An 18,804-nucleotide genomic window follows, 5' to 3' on the forward strand; every position below is an offset into this window, starting at 1 on the left:
ATATGAATAGCTCAATGTCTCACAACCGGGCTACAAATCCTCATTGTGGCTCTGGAGATAGCTTAAGCTATACCAGTAACAAAAGCAAACTCCCCGTCAACACCATTACTGTCAGTCTTTCAGTAAAAAAACTCAACCCCTCACCCTGCTCCCAACTCCAGGGAGGCAGTGTGAACTTGTGTGTATTTTAGTGTCAAAAATGGGTGTATGTGTGTGTACCTTTTTAGAAAGTTTATGGGGCTGCATGTAGGCCTGCTGTGCGTGTTTGCAGACAGTGCCACAGTTTGTATGAATGTTTAATGCGTGTCTTATGACACTGGGGCCTGCGTGCAGCTTAGGATCTGTAAATTCAATATTGCTGTAATATCCTACCCTGTGGCTCGGGCGCAATCTCCACTCGCTGCAACCAACCTGCCACATAAGAGAAGGACTTGCAACATCCAAGCAAACACAAATACACATGTATGCAAACAATGCTTCATCATTCAGCTTCACCACTGAAACCCATCTTTAGAAGGAACATGGGGACACGGTTCATTTTTAAATGTGGACCCCTCTGGACCATGCACAACAGCCTTAACGACGAGCAACGAAAGACACCGTTTTTAGGAAAAGGACAAGCAGCAACATGCACAGTGATGCACGCTAAAACAATTTATGAGCTGTAGGTCAACAATCAGCAAGCAAACAACAAAAACAAAACTCAGATGTATTATACTATTATCAGAGTAATAATCATATTTTATTTTGTATCAGTTTCATGCTCCTTGGAATAAATGCGATTGGCTTAAAATCTGTTAGGCTTAAAATGTCTTCAAAAGGTGAATAAATCCTCTTAATGTTGCCAACTAATCCAATTAGGCTGGCCGAGAGAATAAAGATCAGCAAGATACAATCATGCCAAAGCAGCAAACAATTCAGGACAATAAACCACTTTATATGAGGCTAATTTACTGATATATCACGACTAATAAGACAATATTGCCCGTTTTTTAAAAATTCATTTTAGATATTGGCCAGTCAATCACATTCTCCCTTCTCCCTTCCATAACGCATCGCAAGCAGCTCTTTGAGTGCTTTCACGTTGACTATAAATCATGTGACTATTTGGAATTCAGGCATCAGATGCACAGAGCTACATGGTAAATTAATTTCAATTAACTACATAATGATGATGGACTTTGGATAACAATAGCACAATAATGGGTATTTGTTTATGGATTTATTTCAGTGGTTGTTGTTGAATCACAGTGCAACGTTCTTAGCAATGGACTATAGAGTATATCTTTGTATTATGGGTTAATGACTGATGGGAAATCTGTATTTTAAAAATGCCCAAATGATTTTATAACCCATCTCAGATTACAAAGCATTACAACTGCTTAAAACTTTCGTTTGCAGGATTTTAATATGAGACTCAAGGGGTTCAGACAAGGACCTGCATCTCTTAGATCTCTCTTATCCTTGAGGCAATATTCCTGTGAACAAGGCACTACAGAGGCTCTTTTTTTTTAGAGGTTTGAAATGGTTCCTGCCAACTCCCAGATATAATAAAAAGTGAAGCAACACATCAAGTGACAGGACGTCTACAGCCATGCTCACAGATCAGTGAAGCTGCACTTTAGCTTTGAAGGTGGTGCTTTGAGGTAAATGCTCACGTCAGCATGTGCACATACTCACATTGACGATGCAAAAATGCTGACTTTTAACAGGTCACTGTTTTACCATGTTCATCCTTTTATGTTAGAAAGTTAGCATGCTAACATTAGCTAAAATGTGCGCTCAATAAAAAGTAGAACTTAAGGCTGCATAACTATAAAATTGTACACCAAAGAACATAGTATGTGTAAACCTACTTGGCAGCAATTATAACTCTGATGTCATGAGATTTGCAGGTATTTTGTCAATGTTTCCCTTATGATGGCTCAATACAAACTGTGTTCATCTGATTAGCAAAGAATACAAATTTCTCTTGAGGGCAACATGAATATCTGTACTGAGTTTCATGGCTATCCACTCCAAACCCCAAATGTCAACCCCCCTGGTGGTGCATTCAAAATGTCAGAGGAGGACCAAGGTCATTGGGATTCACCCTTTTTGACACAATTTATACCAGCACGGAATTTCATGGCATGACAGCTATTGAGATGTTTACTTCTGGACCAAAGTGGTAGACTGACCGACTCTCCGAAAGACTATTATCATCTATTATGAAACAGTGCTTCCGCCTGCCTGACTCAGGAATATATGGTTTAAAAACAATACAAGTCCAACAGGATAAAAGTTAATGCAAAAATAATTGGGCAGAAGGAGGTCAGTCTTCGAAAAAAAACAATCAGTGCACTTACTGTATTAGACTGCGTACTGTATCTGTCAGTAGATGAAAGCTAGGTTTGCTCTGTATCTCAAAACAATGCTGTCACTGTCACTACGATCATCCATCTGGCTGCATGCCTGCTGTGTCTGTCAGTCCATTCCCTTTAGTGTGCTGTTTTTCTGTCAAACATGTCCTTGATGTTTATGAGGTTGAGATGGTCCCCTGTATCGTGTCGAGTGTCTCATCATGAATTCAGAAGCTCGTCTCAAAGAAGTTGCTAAATATGGAAACGGCAAGAATGGATACTGATTCTAAAGCGGAGCGGCGGTTTGATGTAATTAGCTGCTAACAACAAACGGGATGCTGCTTTGATGTCATACTGCCAGCTACTCACAAGAGACCAACAATCCACAAAGTACAGCATTCACCTCTGTAAAGTTGTCTGTTTTCTAAAGTGGCTGAACTGAAGCTGAGGGCTGAGTTCAGTCCTATAAGTCGAGGAAGGCAGAGGCAGTTTCATAACACAGCTTTCAATCCTACCCAGTCGTTTTACTGTTCAAGAGACTCATATCTTAGCAGCGCATGAAAAATGCAAAACATGTTAGAGGACGGAATAAAATTGAATCATAATAATACACTTCATTACTTTATTATCAGGACATAAAATATGCAAGGAGGCACTAATTTGTTATCAGGTTAATTATCTATGTTTCAGAGTTGCTGAGGCGTTCAGTTTCCCAGATTAATGAAATATGATTCTTATTTACTCTGGCTGGCTGATTTCTCCAGTGTCAGAGAGAGGCACAGAGCCGCCGGGGTCTGATGGAAGAGGGAAACCCAAACGGGAAATAGTTTAGGAAAGGGTACCAGACAGCTCCATAAACTCCAGCATCCTATACTCGAGCAGCTGCACAGCCGACTGGTGAAAACCACTCATTTTAAATACAGCACTGCATTTTTCTAATATTCGTTAACGTAAAACTTAAAGAAATTACGAGTGCTAACATGTTGCTGAACTCTCACAGTCGGGGTCGTATGTAAAGCCATTTTGAAACACCAATTTTTAACGTTAGCAATGTATTAGCCGTTACCTTCATCCAGTCTTTTAGTAACTTTAATGCAACAGAGCGTTTATCGGTGTACAGGCTTATCTCTGTATATCTGTCATAAACATGAATGGCAGTACTAAAGTTCATGGTGACCTATCCGCTGGCTTGTTCATTCGTTTAAATTAAAGCCAAAAATCAAACTCATAGTTGTGCTATCCTGTATGATATTTGTGAAATATTTTCAGATTGTTTCCCCCGGTGGTAGATACATACCAGCTGATGCATAATTGATGCCATAATGGCCAAATACTTTTTATCTCATAGATGTTGACGTTGTTTTTGGTCTCTGCTCGATGTTGGCGGTTTTCGCTATTAATAGGGCGAAAGGAATTTGGGAAGATATGGAAAAGTACCTGTAGAGGAACAATTCTAGAAAACGTAAGAAACCAAAGGTTATGGCTCTTTTAATAATATTAACTTAAACTACATTGTGTTATTTGTTTTATTTGCACATTACAAAACTCTTATTCGAATGTGTCTTGTGTGTGTGGTGGAACCTAAACACGGCATGTGTGGATATTAAAACTGCAGTAAGTTGTATTCCTCCTGAGACATTGTGTCCCACATATTTTTCCTCTGAAAAGTGGTTGTTCTGCTGTAACCATGTCATGCTGGCTTACCATTTGTATTGCCCAAGTGGAAGTATCCATCGACCAATGAGGCTCCGTTGTTGAAGTGCTGCGTCATGTGGTCCAGCCAGTTGGCCTCCACGCCTTTGACCCCCTCATCACAGTTTTGCACTCGCAGTGGCACCTTGACAGTGTAGTACTTCACCTGGCCCTCTCTGACCGGCGGGTGGTTATACAGAGCGAGCAGCTCCACCCCTGTGAAGACAAAACAGAAAATAAAACGTCTTAAATTGATTTTACTCAGTAAAGGTTGTGACAATACAGATGTAACCTCTGTGGGAGTCCCACATTTTACTACATGATTATTGAATTACTGCCATACATTGGCCCCAATCCAAAGTGCAATTTGGCAATGTCTGCAGGAGCAATTTCCCTCCCCAGCTGCCAGAAGATATAAGAAATGGCCCAGTAAACGGTTGGCTGAGAGACTGAGTTTGGGTTTTTAATATATTACTTTTGTTGCCATGAGAACAACCTTCTGCAGTATTTAGTTATGAACCACTTCTTTAAAACTTTAACTACTGTTGATTTGGGATAACTTACTTTGTTGTGACTTTAAAATCCTGACCACATTTTGAGCTAAATGTTTAAGACCAATTGGAAGGACATTTGTTTCCTTTGAGAGAAGCAAACCAACAAACTCAGCTAATGTGAGGAGAGTGAAAAAGCTTCTTGGCCACAGAGTTCTTGGTCAAGAGCAACACACGCGTTTTGTGCTTTTCTGGTATCCAACCAGTTTGATTTTCTCTTTCTGTGAAAATGTGTCACGTACCCTTGGTAACTGATATGAGCTCAAGAAAATGGTCTTGTGAAAATGGAAAAATAGAGCAGCATTTCCATTTACTTTAGTACAGTAAAATTGGTACACAAAAACATAATAAAACGAACAAAAGTTCAACCTGGCCTTTAGTTGCCCTGAGCTGGACTTACAATACCCTGAACATCTTTTTCCAAGGCTGCTACTCATTTTTTTCACTTGGTTCTTTTAAAACAACAGACGTGAAGTGAATCAAAAGCAATTTGAATATATTACTGTTACAAGTAATCGTCGTATTCCTTTTGTTTTCCCGCAGTGATTTTACTCTGCTGATGCAGAACCTGAAAGGGACCATTTAATTGTGACCGAGCTAATTTATAGTATAACCTTGAATATGCATTATAAGCTCTCCAGCTAGCTGTTGTTTACATCAAGCAGAAATATACATAATGCAGTGGGTCTCTCTCATGAGGGGGAAACAGGCTTGGAAAGTTGCCAATTGTACGCGTGTCACTGTTCCTCTCTCATATCATTCTAAATCAAAGTGATAGAGTTTTATTTGTTGGGATGTGCAAATTCAATTAAGTCAGCTAATGTTTTCCCCTTTCTTTCGAATACAAATGTCAGACTGTCATTCCACAAGTGAGCCAGATGGACGAGCAGAACGGGCGGCACTTTCACCCACCCGTCAACCCACACACACACGCACGCGCGCACGTGTGTGGTGGTAGGGGGAGTCATGGCCCACTCGCTTTGGTCTTTCCGTCCATCCATCCGCCCGGCAGACATCCCGCAAGAATGAATCATTTATAAGCATTTCTTGTCTGGCTCGTCTGACTGATGATGATGTGACAGCTGGCCACCAAAATTCCCCAAATCTTATTATTTGTCACTCTTGAGAAAAGTTGAATCGATGCAGAATATTCACACACGCTCCCTTCGTCCGTTCCTATGTTACCCATGTTACAGCGTAGAGAGCATGGCAAACACACAACACCAAAATGGCTTCCCATTTAACATGCCTCCGACTTGCCAAAACAACATGTGGCATCACCGTGAAAGATTTTGTAGCGATCTTTAATGTTTAAAGTGGTTTACAGTTTATGTCCACAAGTCTAGAATGATGTATCACAATGGTTTTTATTCATGATTCCTTTCTGTGTGCTTCAGGCACGTCATAAAACAGCTTTTTCGAAAATTGTCATGTATAATCACAGATTCAAAAATACAGCAAATCCGCATCTCTGTGTAATCACTGTGTAATTAGATGAGTAACAACATCAAACCATATTTGAGAATGATGATAACATTGATGCTGATGGGACATTTTTGTTATATTTATAACGGCTTGACATAAAATAACAGCCACCAGCAAGAAAACATTCTGCTCAGGCCCTGTTTTTCTCACCATATTAGATGTTTTTCTGTATAATAGCTGAGAGTTTTCCATGCATCATATTTCATTAAAGTGTAATTATGCTATGATTATGGCACAGAGGCGACTCTAATTCAGATGGAGGGGCAGGTAGCTAATTTTCTAACCTATTCTAAGACTCTCTGGGTGTGTAATCATCTTTTCAGTTGCACTCTGTTCACAGGAGATACTGTACACTGAAGCATCAGAGGGATTAACTACCTTGCCTACGGGGAATTTCGGCATGCGGGGCAAAACGGTAATGCCAACAAATCGGAGGACTATCTCATGATATTTTTAGATAGCAATGAAAAAATCTGTCTTGCTGATATCCATTACTCTGGACTCCGGTATAACAGTCAAACTGGAGCCGTGCTTTAACTCGGCATTCCTGAGTATTTCAGAAATCATTTTGATAGAAATCTGTAGGGCTGCCCTCTAAACGTGTATGATTCAAAGAATCAGTCGAGAAGCACTCGAGTCGGCTAGCATTTGTCAGTCAAACCACTGCCTGTTTCCCTTCCTTCCTTTCCTTTTTTGCTGCAGTATTTAAAAAAATCTTGATTCAGGTACAGCCCGTAGCAATCTGACTCGATGTGAAGTCAACACATTCAGATACATGCCGTTTTGATTTAGGGTGGGCTGTGATTGACTTGTTGCATCGCTGCAAAGCATCAATAAAACATTGTATCATACGAAATGAGAAGGCTCAGAATTTATAAATGAATTGTATGCCTCATCACTTCCTTGCTCTGATTAACCAGCCAAGACTTAAAGCAGTGACCCACAGTCGTGTGTTCACTGTGACTCTGACAAGCTTGAGATGCTACAACACATCTCCTTATTCCTGGGAGAGAATCAGTGCAGAATGCAGCAGAGGAGTCTTTATGTTCAGGAGAAACATTACAGTAAGTAATCTGTTATCTTTAAGGAACTTTTGAACACACATATTTAAAATGTCTCACCAAGATGTAGCCCCTAAAGCTACAGTATTAATGACACGGGCAAACACTGTTGTATTAATGAAACAAAACAGAGATTTGATTTGTGATGATGAGGGGATATTATAACAAACAGTGATAATGATACTGCAGTCTTTTTAGTTTTCTTGGTTGTTTTATTAACTAACACATTTTTAATAGCCAGAAACATTGTCGGTCACTGACCTTAATAATATTTCAGAGAATTCATATGGACAGGGAAGTTAAATCTAACCGTCAATAATGTGATATTTATAGCTTTACTTGCGTATTACAGACACACCAACAGGTTTAACTAAAAATAATCCATTCAGAATAAACTCTGAAGCATTAGGACTTGTTGTTGCTAGCAGTCCAGTTAAAAATCATGTGGGCGCATGAGTGTTGGGAAGACATTGAAGGCATTTGGTTTCAAAGGCTTATCTGATACCGGTGGTCAGCCGCAGTAACCCTGTAACAGATCTTAGCAGCGTGGCTTTCAAACATGACATGTCATCAATTCAATGTCTGTTTCTTTAATCTCAGAAGCTGGACACTGATCCCATCAGAGCAGAGATAACAAAGATCTCAGGGGAAAACCGAGCCACTCTAATGACTCCCTCTGGACATTGACAAGATGATTTCATACTGAACTTCAATAGGATTACACCTACAATAAAGCTCTTCATTTAATATCTTGACTTCAGTTTATGATCTTCCCTTAAAGCTTGTTATCTTTGTTAGTTGCTTTGATAAACACATATAATGACAAGAAACTCAACCAATCAGAGAAGCGGATATCTTATCTTAGGTAATTAAACATAGGCTTGTTAATATTCTCTTTTTTTCATTTTGATGATGTGACTTTCATGTAGTACACAGAAATCACTGGGAAAGGGTAAGGCTGGCAAATAAATAAAATGTGATTTTTTTTCACCCCTTTGCTCAAAAAACATTCCAGGTGGCATTTAATTCCCTACAAAACGTTCTTGCTCATGCAAATGAGCTGTATTTCCTCTTATCCCCACATAATAGTACAGCTGTCACTACCGTGTTATACTTTCCGTTCTGTCTTACACCAGAATCCCTTTTTTTTTTTTTTAAACCTTCCAAGCATTTGAGTCTCTAAACTTATAGGCTCAGTTTCTATCCTTAGCTCCAGACTCTGGGATGGTGATCGTCTTTCCATCATAAGCCTCAGACTTTCGCCAGCTCTATCGCCAACACTTGCATTGCGTTCACCTCGAGATCTGAGGATTAGCGAGGACAAGCCAGCAGTAGCTGAGACTCTTGGGCCTTCGCGGCAGACTGGGCATTAGTAGAGAGGGACATGGGAGCTTGGCAGGCTCCCCTACCACCCCTTCTGGCTGCTACACCAGTGCTGCTGGCGTTGTCGCAGGGATTCAGGGGGATGGAGGTGGGGGTAGAGAGAGAGAGCTGTGAAGCTGAGGGAGGTAGAGGACGAGGCAGTGGGGGATTATCTCGCTGCAAAATGCACTGTAGGGAGGCCCAGATGGACCAGTGGGCTGTGGTCTGCTGTGATGCCAAGTTTGTGTTACTGCACACATATACATAAAGACACAAACGTAATCAAAGTATGTGAGCTGCATAACAAAGAGTAAATGAATTATGCAACTCACAGTCTTAGATGCTTTAAACCTAATCGCTTTCTACACTGTACATACAAATATACAGTACACACACACAAACGTTAACACTCCCAATGGGATGTGTGTCCGATGCACAGTTTGCACCTTGCACTGACACATATCACAAATAGGTTTGGTGAGAGGAGGAGAGACAGTAGGAGGGAGGTGATGGGTGTTGGGTGTCTCCATCTGTCATCCAAAATGCTCAAATAAATCGTGCCTTTCCTAATTTCAGCAGTGTTCCCGCAGAAAAAGGAAGCTACCCTTAATGGCTCGGAGAGGTGTAACTTCGCATGAGATGTGCAGTTTCCGAAAAACCCGACAAACTGGTGAATTTCACAGATTAAGCTTCATCGGCTAAGTGTGAATTTGTATGCATCACAGCTATAAGACGATTTCCTTTTGTGTAACGGATATAGGGGATTATATCCCAAGGCAGCACAATGTTGAGGCAAAAGCAAGAAATGACACCTCCGCAGTTGCCAAGTGTTTCAAGAGGGATCTACAGTGCCACGCTGTGCTTTAGTTAAACAGCCAAAAGCTATGGCTCCTAATGAAACCAAAACACAAAATCTACACATAACTAGAGAGATACTGGCTAAAGATTACAAGATGTCAGTTTAATTAGATTTGAATGGGAGACTGCCGTTATCAAAGGATGCCCCTGGTATGGGATTTAACCCCAGACTGCTTCCGCTGCGATGTGATGAGTGAGCTCACGTGTGTAGCAACATGAGGCAAAAACTAAATCATTTTTAGCCTTTCACAGTTTGACCTTTAATTATCATCCCTCATCGGTCCTTCCTGTGTAATTTGTAGGGATAGTTGTGCAGCAGGTCTGTGTCATCTGGACCCAAGAGTCTTGTAAAGTGGAAATGCTTTGTAAAGTTTTTAAATGTCGACATTTAATTATAGAGCCCCTGTTGGGCTGATTAGTTTAATATTCTTTTAAAAGATCTGTTTCCCCAAATAACATGTAGCATATTTATTCAGCCCATCTTACAGTATGTAGCCATACCAATACTTTGGGTTTTATATGGCCACATATTGAGAAATGTGACAGTTTGATGTTTGCCCTGTGCAATAACTGCTACGTATATTTGTGGTGTCCACTGAAAAAGGGACATTTTACAAAGTGCAACAGAAATATGTGCAATTGGCTTTTTGCATAGTAAAAGGGGAAGGTAAAATAACCTTTGTTTTCATGGTGCTGTCTGTTTAAGAAAACAGTATTACGTGTATACGGTATTTAGATATCCTTGTAATTGTAGGTATATTCATCATATTTGTCTGATATTTAGTATCTTTATTCCTTAAAATTCAGAGTAACTGCTGCATATTACATGTTTCCATGGCTTTCCATTACCCCATACATAAATAAAGAATCCACACATACCTCATTACGTCCTTCATCTACTGTTGTGAGTTACCTCGCTCTTTTCCCGTAATAATAAATGTTTCGAGCTTCATGATCCTAATCATACATGTCTTGCTTAAAACACAATTTACCTCTATTGTTTGAGTGTATGATGGCAACCACAGAGACACTTACCGTCACCTCTCCGTTGGCGGTATCTCAGCCTCTCCTTGGCTTCTCTGCCACCGTCCTTGTTATTATTGTGACACGGCGACTCCTCCTCCGTCAGCCCCTCACTGTGCTCCACATCTCCCTCTGACACTGGAGACGCCAAAGACGAGACCTCGCCCTGACTGCCCTCCACCCCGCTCCCTGAATGGTTCCCAGTGTTCTCACTTTGAATCTTCTCCCCACTCGTTGCTGCTTCCCCATCCTCGCATGGAGCCTCCTCATTTCCGTCTTTGTCAGCTTCAGCTCCAGGTGCTGCATGGTTTCTGGGGCTTGAGGGGTTTGAAGGGCTGCAGCTGCCCAGGGAACCGAGCACCGAGCTGGGGCTGGAGTGGAGGGAAAGGGAGGGGGTGTCTGGTTCTCGGATCCTGGTACATGGGGCCCCATACGGTTCCTGGACAAACCCTACGAACATCACTCCCTGGTCAGCAGCATCATGGATCTGCTGTTGGAAGCATGAACAACAAACTGAAGTTAGGATGATGCAAGTAGTGAATGCTACTGCTGCTGCTTTGCATTCATTGATTCTTGATTTCATGAGAGTTGAAACAAGTGGATGGATGTTTACTGTACAGTTTGACAGTCATTTGATTTTGATGGGTTTTGGACTGTTGCTTGGCAAAAACAAAATCTAAAATGTACAGACTAAACCATTAATGATCTGAATGATTGTCATTGGCGGACTAATCAATGAATTCCTTAGTTGCGTCCCTTGACTTAAATGCATGTACTATTTGAGATTTTGTTTGTGAAGCTGCTTTTGCATTCATTAGCTATTCAAATGCCTAAAATGTAAATTCAGGATGCAAAATAAGAACAGCATGAAGCAGAACATGTTCAACAAGTCATTTCCCGCGACACCTCAAACTGAAACCAGACTTTCAGACTTAGTTTGAGAATATTTATCTAGAAAATGAATTGTTTTTCCCCCCACAATACTTGATAGTCATCTGCATCAGTTGGAGCTTTGTTTTTCTTTGTTACCCCCCTCTGATTATTTTCCAGCAGCTTCCCCAATCACTCAGTTGTTGATTCGATTGGAGCGGCCACTACCCTAGTCAGGCACGGGCCACATCGCAAATCCAGCGCTCCGCTTTCTTTCTGTCTTTTTTTTGTCATCTGGCATTTTATGCCAATATTGGGATTCTGCCACAGAGCGAGATTGAAACTTTAACTAACTGTCAGACAATGTTAATGATGCCATTCTCCATTTCTGCAGCTCTCTACACGCCACCCCCCACCCCCCAAGCAAAGGCGGTGCCCGTCTCTGTCTCGAGCCACAGTGAGGGGAGAGAATCAAATCAAATCGCAGGTTATTCACTATGAAATTAAATTGGAAAACAGTCGTATTGTTTCCAGCCATATTGTTTAATATCAGTGAACGCTCTCTGGGTGCATCCACATCATATTCCCCATACCAATATGTTGAAATGGAATTGCTGAGATAAAAGGAAACTGTTGTATCTCATTTAATGGTTATGCAGGCAGTCAGAGAGAGAGAGATGAATGGCTCTGACTGTCTAATGTAGCTGCAGTTGATCGCAAAGTAGATTCACGCAGTGCGGCGTAATGATTGAATTTATTTTAGTACCATTATCATTATAATTTTATCAAATCCTGTGTTTGACAAAGTAGAACCATCAGATTAGATTTCCTTTTCCATCTTTTTTCAACAGTCCAATATCATAAAAAGACTTCAGATAAACCACAAAAGTACTGTATTATATATATGAGTGACACATGGGAATGAATCAAAAAATATGTAAACTCCGAGTCAAAAGAGACAATTTGATTCAATGTAAACGAGTAAATAACTAGCCGGATACATTTGTTAGTTTTAAGATTATTAATTCAACAAAATATTTTATTGACAAAAGCTTGGATGAATAATGGAACTGCCATACAATAACTTTATACTGTACATACTGTACTCTATATAACTATATATATATATGAATTTCAAGCCAAATGAACAATAAAAGGGCAGTATAAATTCATGTGACAAAATCCAAACCTTCTTCTAAACCTCTTAATCTAAACGAACAGACATCGTAATGGCTTAGATAAGACCACCTCAGGTCAAGAAAATGAGGTTTTGAGGTCAAAAAGGAAACTTTTCCTCGCATCGTTTCTCTTCATTAACAGAAAAGATGCAGAGCGCAAACTTAATGAAAAATATTCTGGGAGCAGCTTCCCCTTATTCTGCCACCAGAATATCAACAGCCTGCAGTGAAAAACCCATTTCAATTTGGACTTGAGACCACATTTCCTATTTCCCCCCGTAAGTTATTAAAGTGGCACCAGGAGGAGGTGTCTGAAGGTCAAGATGAGAAGCCCAGAGAGAGAGATTGAGGGGAGATGAGAGAAAGAGAGGTCGAGGGATTGAGACAATGAGTAGACGAAAAGGTACAAATAAGAGAAAGAGATGAAGAGAGAGGATGAAGGGAATGGACTTCTCTGCTCACTCCTACCACTCATCCATGTCCACTTCCCTTTTAATAGATTTCTAGCATGGCCTCCTCCAACTCCTCCTTCAGCAAGCCTGTAGCAGCTCAAAAGATTAAAAATGATAACCAACAGTAATGAGGTCCTACAGGACTGCGGCTGCATGACTAATCGAAGGGCAAAATGTACAGTAAGGTTCAGGATCGAGACTTCAAAGGCCTACAACGGTCGGTAATATACAGATTAAGCGGGGTGGTTGATTTGAATCACGATGACGCAGCATTACCAGCTCACAAAAGACCAGGGTGTGTTCCTATATATCATCTGAAGTGCTATTTCAAGCAGCGCATTCACAACAGCTGGGGAGCCAATTCATTATCAGATCAGTGGATGTCGTTCCTGCTCCTGTTAGCTGCTTTCATTTACAGTATGGAAACTACAGACATGTTAAGCTATTTGGTTTTCAAATCAGCATCAGCCTTGAGCCCCCATGGAAACATAGCTTTCAGTATATTGCTTGCTGCCTGAATAAGATTCATGGTAAACTGCAGCATTGCAAAACTATCTGTCAAAACAAGTAATGGACAATGTGCAGCAAGGCGGTCATTATGGGGAAAAGAACACCCGACAGGCTGATCGGGGAGCCCGACGCGAAGTGGAGGGACCTTGATCCGCCTGAAGGTTATTAAACGGCCAGATACTAAACAAACAAACGACTCGACTCCAAATATTCATTGAAATGATTTTATCGACTTAAAAATGATCGTATTTCTTCCGCTAAGTAAAAAATACTCTGTTCCACGGCGCACCAAGATTTAAGATTCAAGGCTTTTATTGTCATGTGTACATAGCTACAGAGTAGATCTATCAATGAAAACCTTAGGTCACCGGCTCCTCCAACAGCGCAACACAATAAAACGGATCAAATAGTTAAAATAGTGCAAGTAAATACAAATAAAACAGAATAGAAATAGCTGGAACTGCGACAACAACATCAACTTTACGGCAGCACTGTCCAAGTCTGTTTACAGTATCTGAGCCACTTCAGAGCCCCTACCGTGTTCCTGTTAGTGTTCACTTCCTGTCTGCCTTCTTCTGCTCATTTATCTGACGTCCAGCGCTCCGTCTTTCAACCTTTTATTCCTTTCTCTCCCTTGATCTTCCTTAGCAACGGTCATTATAGTCCTTGACAGCGGTCTGTTCTACTGTATAAACAACGTGTCACATGTTCTGAATTGACCAATCAGAATTGAGTATTCAACTAAGTCGTGTAATAAGTGGTAGTAGTAGAAGCTTGTTTACATGACTCATATTAGAGGAACTGCATCAAAATCAAAGTTTTAAAGTTCCCACTAATTTATACCTGACAACTCCTGAAATACACACATCAGCACCACCCCTGTGTTTCCTTTGTTACCGCTTGAAGCAGTAATTACGTTGGAAAAAATACATCTTTTTTTATTGTCACTCCTCCAACCTCGTGTTCTCCACTAGCAAGTGCCTGAACGCATTGTGACAGGCTGCAGTTAAAAGCCTCCAGCCTGACAGCCGCATGCTCGCAAGCAGGTTCAGCCATGTGGTTTATTCACAAAAAGCAGCTGTAAACATACAAACATTGTGTTCTGTGAACCTTAACACAGCGTGACGTGCTGAACAAATTCATTGGAGCCTTGGTAGCAGAGCGAGTTTATATTCTGCTTTTTGGATTTTCTTCACGTGCACTTATGTCTGCCTTGGATCTCTGACTGAGTATTTGATGCTGGTTTATGCATCTTTATTCATCTCTTGCTCCCTCCCTTCCTCACTGCATCCCTTCTTCCAGCTGGGCACAGCCAGATGAACCCTTCAGCTTGGTATTTGTAAAGCAGCCCCTACCTTCTTGACGTAGCCCTGGATGAGCTCTGGGGTGGGCACCTGCTCCGCGGACAGACACTCTTCCAGCTGTAGTTTGTACGGCGGGCAGACAGGCTGGCTCCTTTCCACCCTGCAGGAGCCACAGTGGGGGGGGGGAGGAAAGAGAGGGGAGAGAGGACAATGAGTTTCAGCCTTTCAGACAGCCAGCTTGCTGGACAACGACACATTCACACACTCATACACATTCACAGACAAATGTGTACAAATATTACAGCCATCAAAAATCCACAGGCTGACATCAAATCTATAATACAAAAATAACCCCCCATCAACAAATTGCAAAGCATCCAGAAGCTTTGTTAATGGTTTTGTTTCCCGGTGGGAGGCAAAGAAAATACAATAAAACACTTAGAGTAAGCGAGATAAAGATCCTCATGGATGAAAGAGAACACATGGGGAGCACAGAAATCAGGAAATTCAATGCAAATCCTGTCCGTCCGTCCCAAGACCTTCCCGCTTAGGCCATATCTGTATTTTGAGAGGGGGAAATCTATTTATAAAATGTTGTATTTTCCTATTCTGTCCTCTGGAGGAAATCCCAGAGCCAGCCCTGAGGAGACGAATGCCCCGGCTCCCACCTCCCTGCCTCTCATCCTGTTCACAAGGGGAAGACGCCTCACACGCCCTTTTCCTCAGGAGGCTTCAGAGTCTTACAGTATAGTATGTGTGTGGTTGTGTGTGAGGGTTGTGTTTGTGCTCTGCCAGGGCTCTGGATTTACACGGACCCCTGATGTGTTGGGGGGTAAAAGATGCATGCGTGAATGCTGCTGTGTGTGTTAAAGGCTGTCACAGTTCATGCAAAGACTTCCCTCTGAGTGCAGATACATGTCACTGTGTGCGTGTCCGTGCCTCTGTCTGCTTTACCACAGACAATGTTCTGACATGCCCCCCTATTGGAGGCAGATCGAGCTGTCTAATGTATCAATTATAAGTGACGTTAAGGAAATTAGTAACCAACGGTTCATGTCTTGCACTTTACACAATATAGTTTGGGGCATAACTCCCTTTTTTAACGTTTCTATTTCAGTACATAATAAACCAAGTGTGTCAGGTTTGAGCACAGTGTCTTTTTGTTTTAACCCATGCAGAGCCTAGCTTACTGTGAACCCATTTTTACCCAGTCTTTATTTTATCTTTACTCTTATTATTGATCCTGCCATTATAAATATTACAATTTAGAGGGACACTTGATTCATGTAATGAGTATTAAGTAATTAAGTGACATAAATGTAGGTTATTTTCAGAAAGAAAGTTACTCCCTACAGAGTTATAGGTCAAGATCCAAAAACACTAATTCCTACACTTCCCATAATGTAAAGTGCTTGGAGGGGTCGTAAAGACCTGATAAAGCGCTATTTAAGTACAGTCCATTTACCATTTTGGAAAAATCACTGTTATCACTTTAAACCCCAGCCTTAGTCTTTCTTTCAGACTTCACAGCATAACCAAGGCACCGCGCTTATGTCATCCAAATAGAAAAACATAGTCACAACACGTCTGCTCTACTGCCACTGACACCCGTCACTATTGCACATATCGCTGTCGCAGCACACAGGGGAGCAGAAACTGGGCCGACTGACTCGTTAAGTACAAACTTCACACGCTCTGTGAAACATTTATTACAACGTGCAGAGAGCTGCCTCGTTTCTTTTCCCAGCGTCATAACATTCAAAGGCACGATGGCAGAAGCCTGGTGGCACTGTCACAAAAGATGGATATCCCTCAATGGTTACGACAGATCACAACCTACCAGCTTTGTGCTTCAGGGACATCTTCAGTGAACAACACAGAGAGATACAGACAGCCAACATAATATATGTAGAGTTTTGAAGTGGAAACTTTTGCTGTCTTTTCTTTCTTACATTATAAATTATTATACCTGCATGATAGACCTTACACAACCAGTTTTGGAAACAATACTAAGCGATCTGCTGCTGCACTTGTGTGTTAAGAGGCAGATTAAAGTATTTGCATTTTTACGGTGATAACATTTAACTTGTATTATTTAATCTAACAATATATCTACTGTATCAATACAATGAGAGATTTTTAAAATCAAGGACTGACCCTTGAGCACTGTCATTTAATTTAATTTGGGTGATCAAATGTTTAGCACAAAAGCGTCACTTCCCTTGCAATGAATAACTCATTTTGGAATAAAACCCTGAATACAAAGAGACTATACTGCAGTTATAGAAGCAGAGAGAGACCAACATTTGAAACGCAGCACTCAGTCCTGGAGGGAGGCCTCGGGTTTAAAATAGCAGCTGCATCACCTGCAGTCCATCTTCTCTGTGGGAAGCAATGACTTTTCATGCAGCGTGCAGCACAGCTGTCAACCTCTGAGGTCTCACGTGGTTAGATGGGTGTCAAATGCCTGCCTACTCGCCCACCTACCTGGAGCCCCCTCCAGGGTAAATACACCTGCTAAACCCCCTCCCCCTCCCTTTCCCTTGTCTGCAACACAGATGGGTCACATGCTTTGTTTCACCGTGGAACATCTTCTTCTTGGACTAATCTCTCCCACTGGAGCTGAACGTTCACATGGTAACTAATTGTGAATTACCTGTTAATGGCTTCTTTTGTGAGATGTTTTAGCGGTGGAGTCGCTACAACATTTGTATGTGCGGTTTCCAATTATGCATTGTTCACTGGGGTATGAAAAGGGATTGTGTTGACATTTTGTTGCTTTCCAGTGGAAGTCAAACGGTAGAAAATGACAAAAAACAAAAAAATAGGTTTAGTCTTTGTTTGTTTAACAGTTATACCTCCCAAACTTGCACACTGAGGAACAATTCACACACTTTTTAATTATAGATGGTCACCATTTGTGGTAATTAGCGTTTTATTTCTTTGGTGGTTCTGTAAGTTTTAACTCTTTTAATTTGTCTGCTCAGGCATAAAACGTATACCAACTTTAGGGAGGATACTGAGACTTTAACCAGAACAATAAGGACCCTACTGGAGATTTAAAAGAAAACACATTATCCATTTCAGGGTCTACAGCCGCACAAGCGACACATAAAGGCAGTACTTAGCATAGTGAGCTAAGAGCCAATTAATTAAAATACATTTGTGAAACTAATCCTGTTCACTAGTTTTGGTTTAGTATGTTACATTTTCCCTTTAAACACCCACTAAAGTGAGGCTGATGGAAGTGTCATTAATTGGACTGTTTAGTAGTTGATCATAAACCAAAGTACTTGACAAAGTACATTTTGGCCGGCTGATGATGCACAATGAAAATCAGGGGATCCCCAAAGTGAAGAAGCTGTTTATAATACTGCGCCAATACTTTTAGTAGATGTCGAGATAGTTAAAGGTGGGGTAGGTAAGTTTGAGAAACCGGCTCGAGATACACTTTATGTTATATTCCATGGAATGCTCTTAACATCCCGATAGCAATGAATATCTGAAGTGCTTTGACAAAAAATCCATAAAAACATTTAATCTCTGGAAGCCGTAGTACTGTAAAAAGCACGACCAATCACCTGAGCCGGCCCGGCTAAAATAACTGGATGGCCTACCTGCCTGTCAGCCTTCCATCTCTGCAAAAACTTATCTCGTGCCCTCATTGGTCATGTGTGCGTTCGTGTCTGTTGGAGGAGGGGCTCTGTAAGGAAGTGGCAGATTTTTTCCGGTTGTGTATTTTCAAATTCTAGCGCACTCGAGCTGGTTTCTCCAAAGTTACCTACCACACCTTTAACTGAATGAGTAAAAACTTTGACTGGCTGGTGGCTATAGAGTCAACCAGGCTGTTTACCTTGGATATATGCAGCAATAGTTGCAATGGTTGTCATGATATTTCAATAAAATAAAGTCACTGCATCCGATGGAAATTGATGAAATGGAATGGTCATCCATTCAGAAGTCTTTCAGATATGACCGTATGGACCAGAGTAGTGGACCGATCAATCGCTATCCATAGATCCACATCACTTTGTGTTGCTAAAACACAATTAACACCAAATTGTCCGCATTTTGAGGCTTTAACAACTTACATTGGAATTGAAAGTCTCCGGGAAT

The 18,804-nt window shown here is 41.1% G+C and overlaps 1 protein-coding gene across 2 annotated transcripts in view; it reads right to left on the bottom strand.

Moving 5' to 3' along the window:
- rftn1b (raftlin, lipid raft linker 1b) overlaps positions 1–18,804 on the bottom strand; it is a 97,204-nt gene that overhangs the window by 25,093 nt on the left and 53,307 nt on the right. For both annotated transcript variants that reach the window (XM_079640477.1, XM_079640476.1), the window contains exons 4-6: positions 14,740–14,848; positions 10,387–10,864; positions 4,047–4,250 (exon numbers count right to left, since the gene is read on the bottom strand). In XM_079640477.1, the coding sequence (XP_079496603.1) occupies positions 4,047–4,250; positions 10,387–10,864; positions 14,740–14,848 (791 nt within the window). The remainder of the gene's footprint in view (positions 1–4,046; positions 4,251–10,386; positions 10,865–14,739; positions 14,849–18,804) is intronic.

The sequence above is a fragment of the Notothenia rossii genome, assembly GCF_949606895.1.
Source record: "Notothenia rossii genome assembly, chromosome: 7".
Taxonomy (NCBI): domain Eukaryota; kingdom Metazoa; phylum Chordata; class Actinopteri; order Perciformes; family Nototheniidae; genus Notothenia; species Notothenia rossii.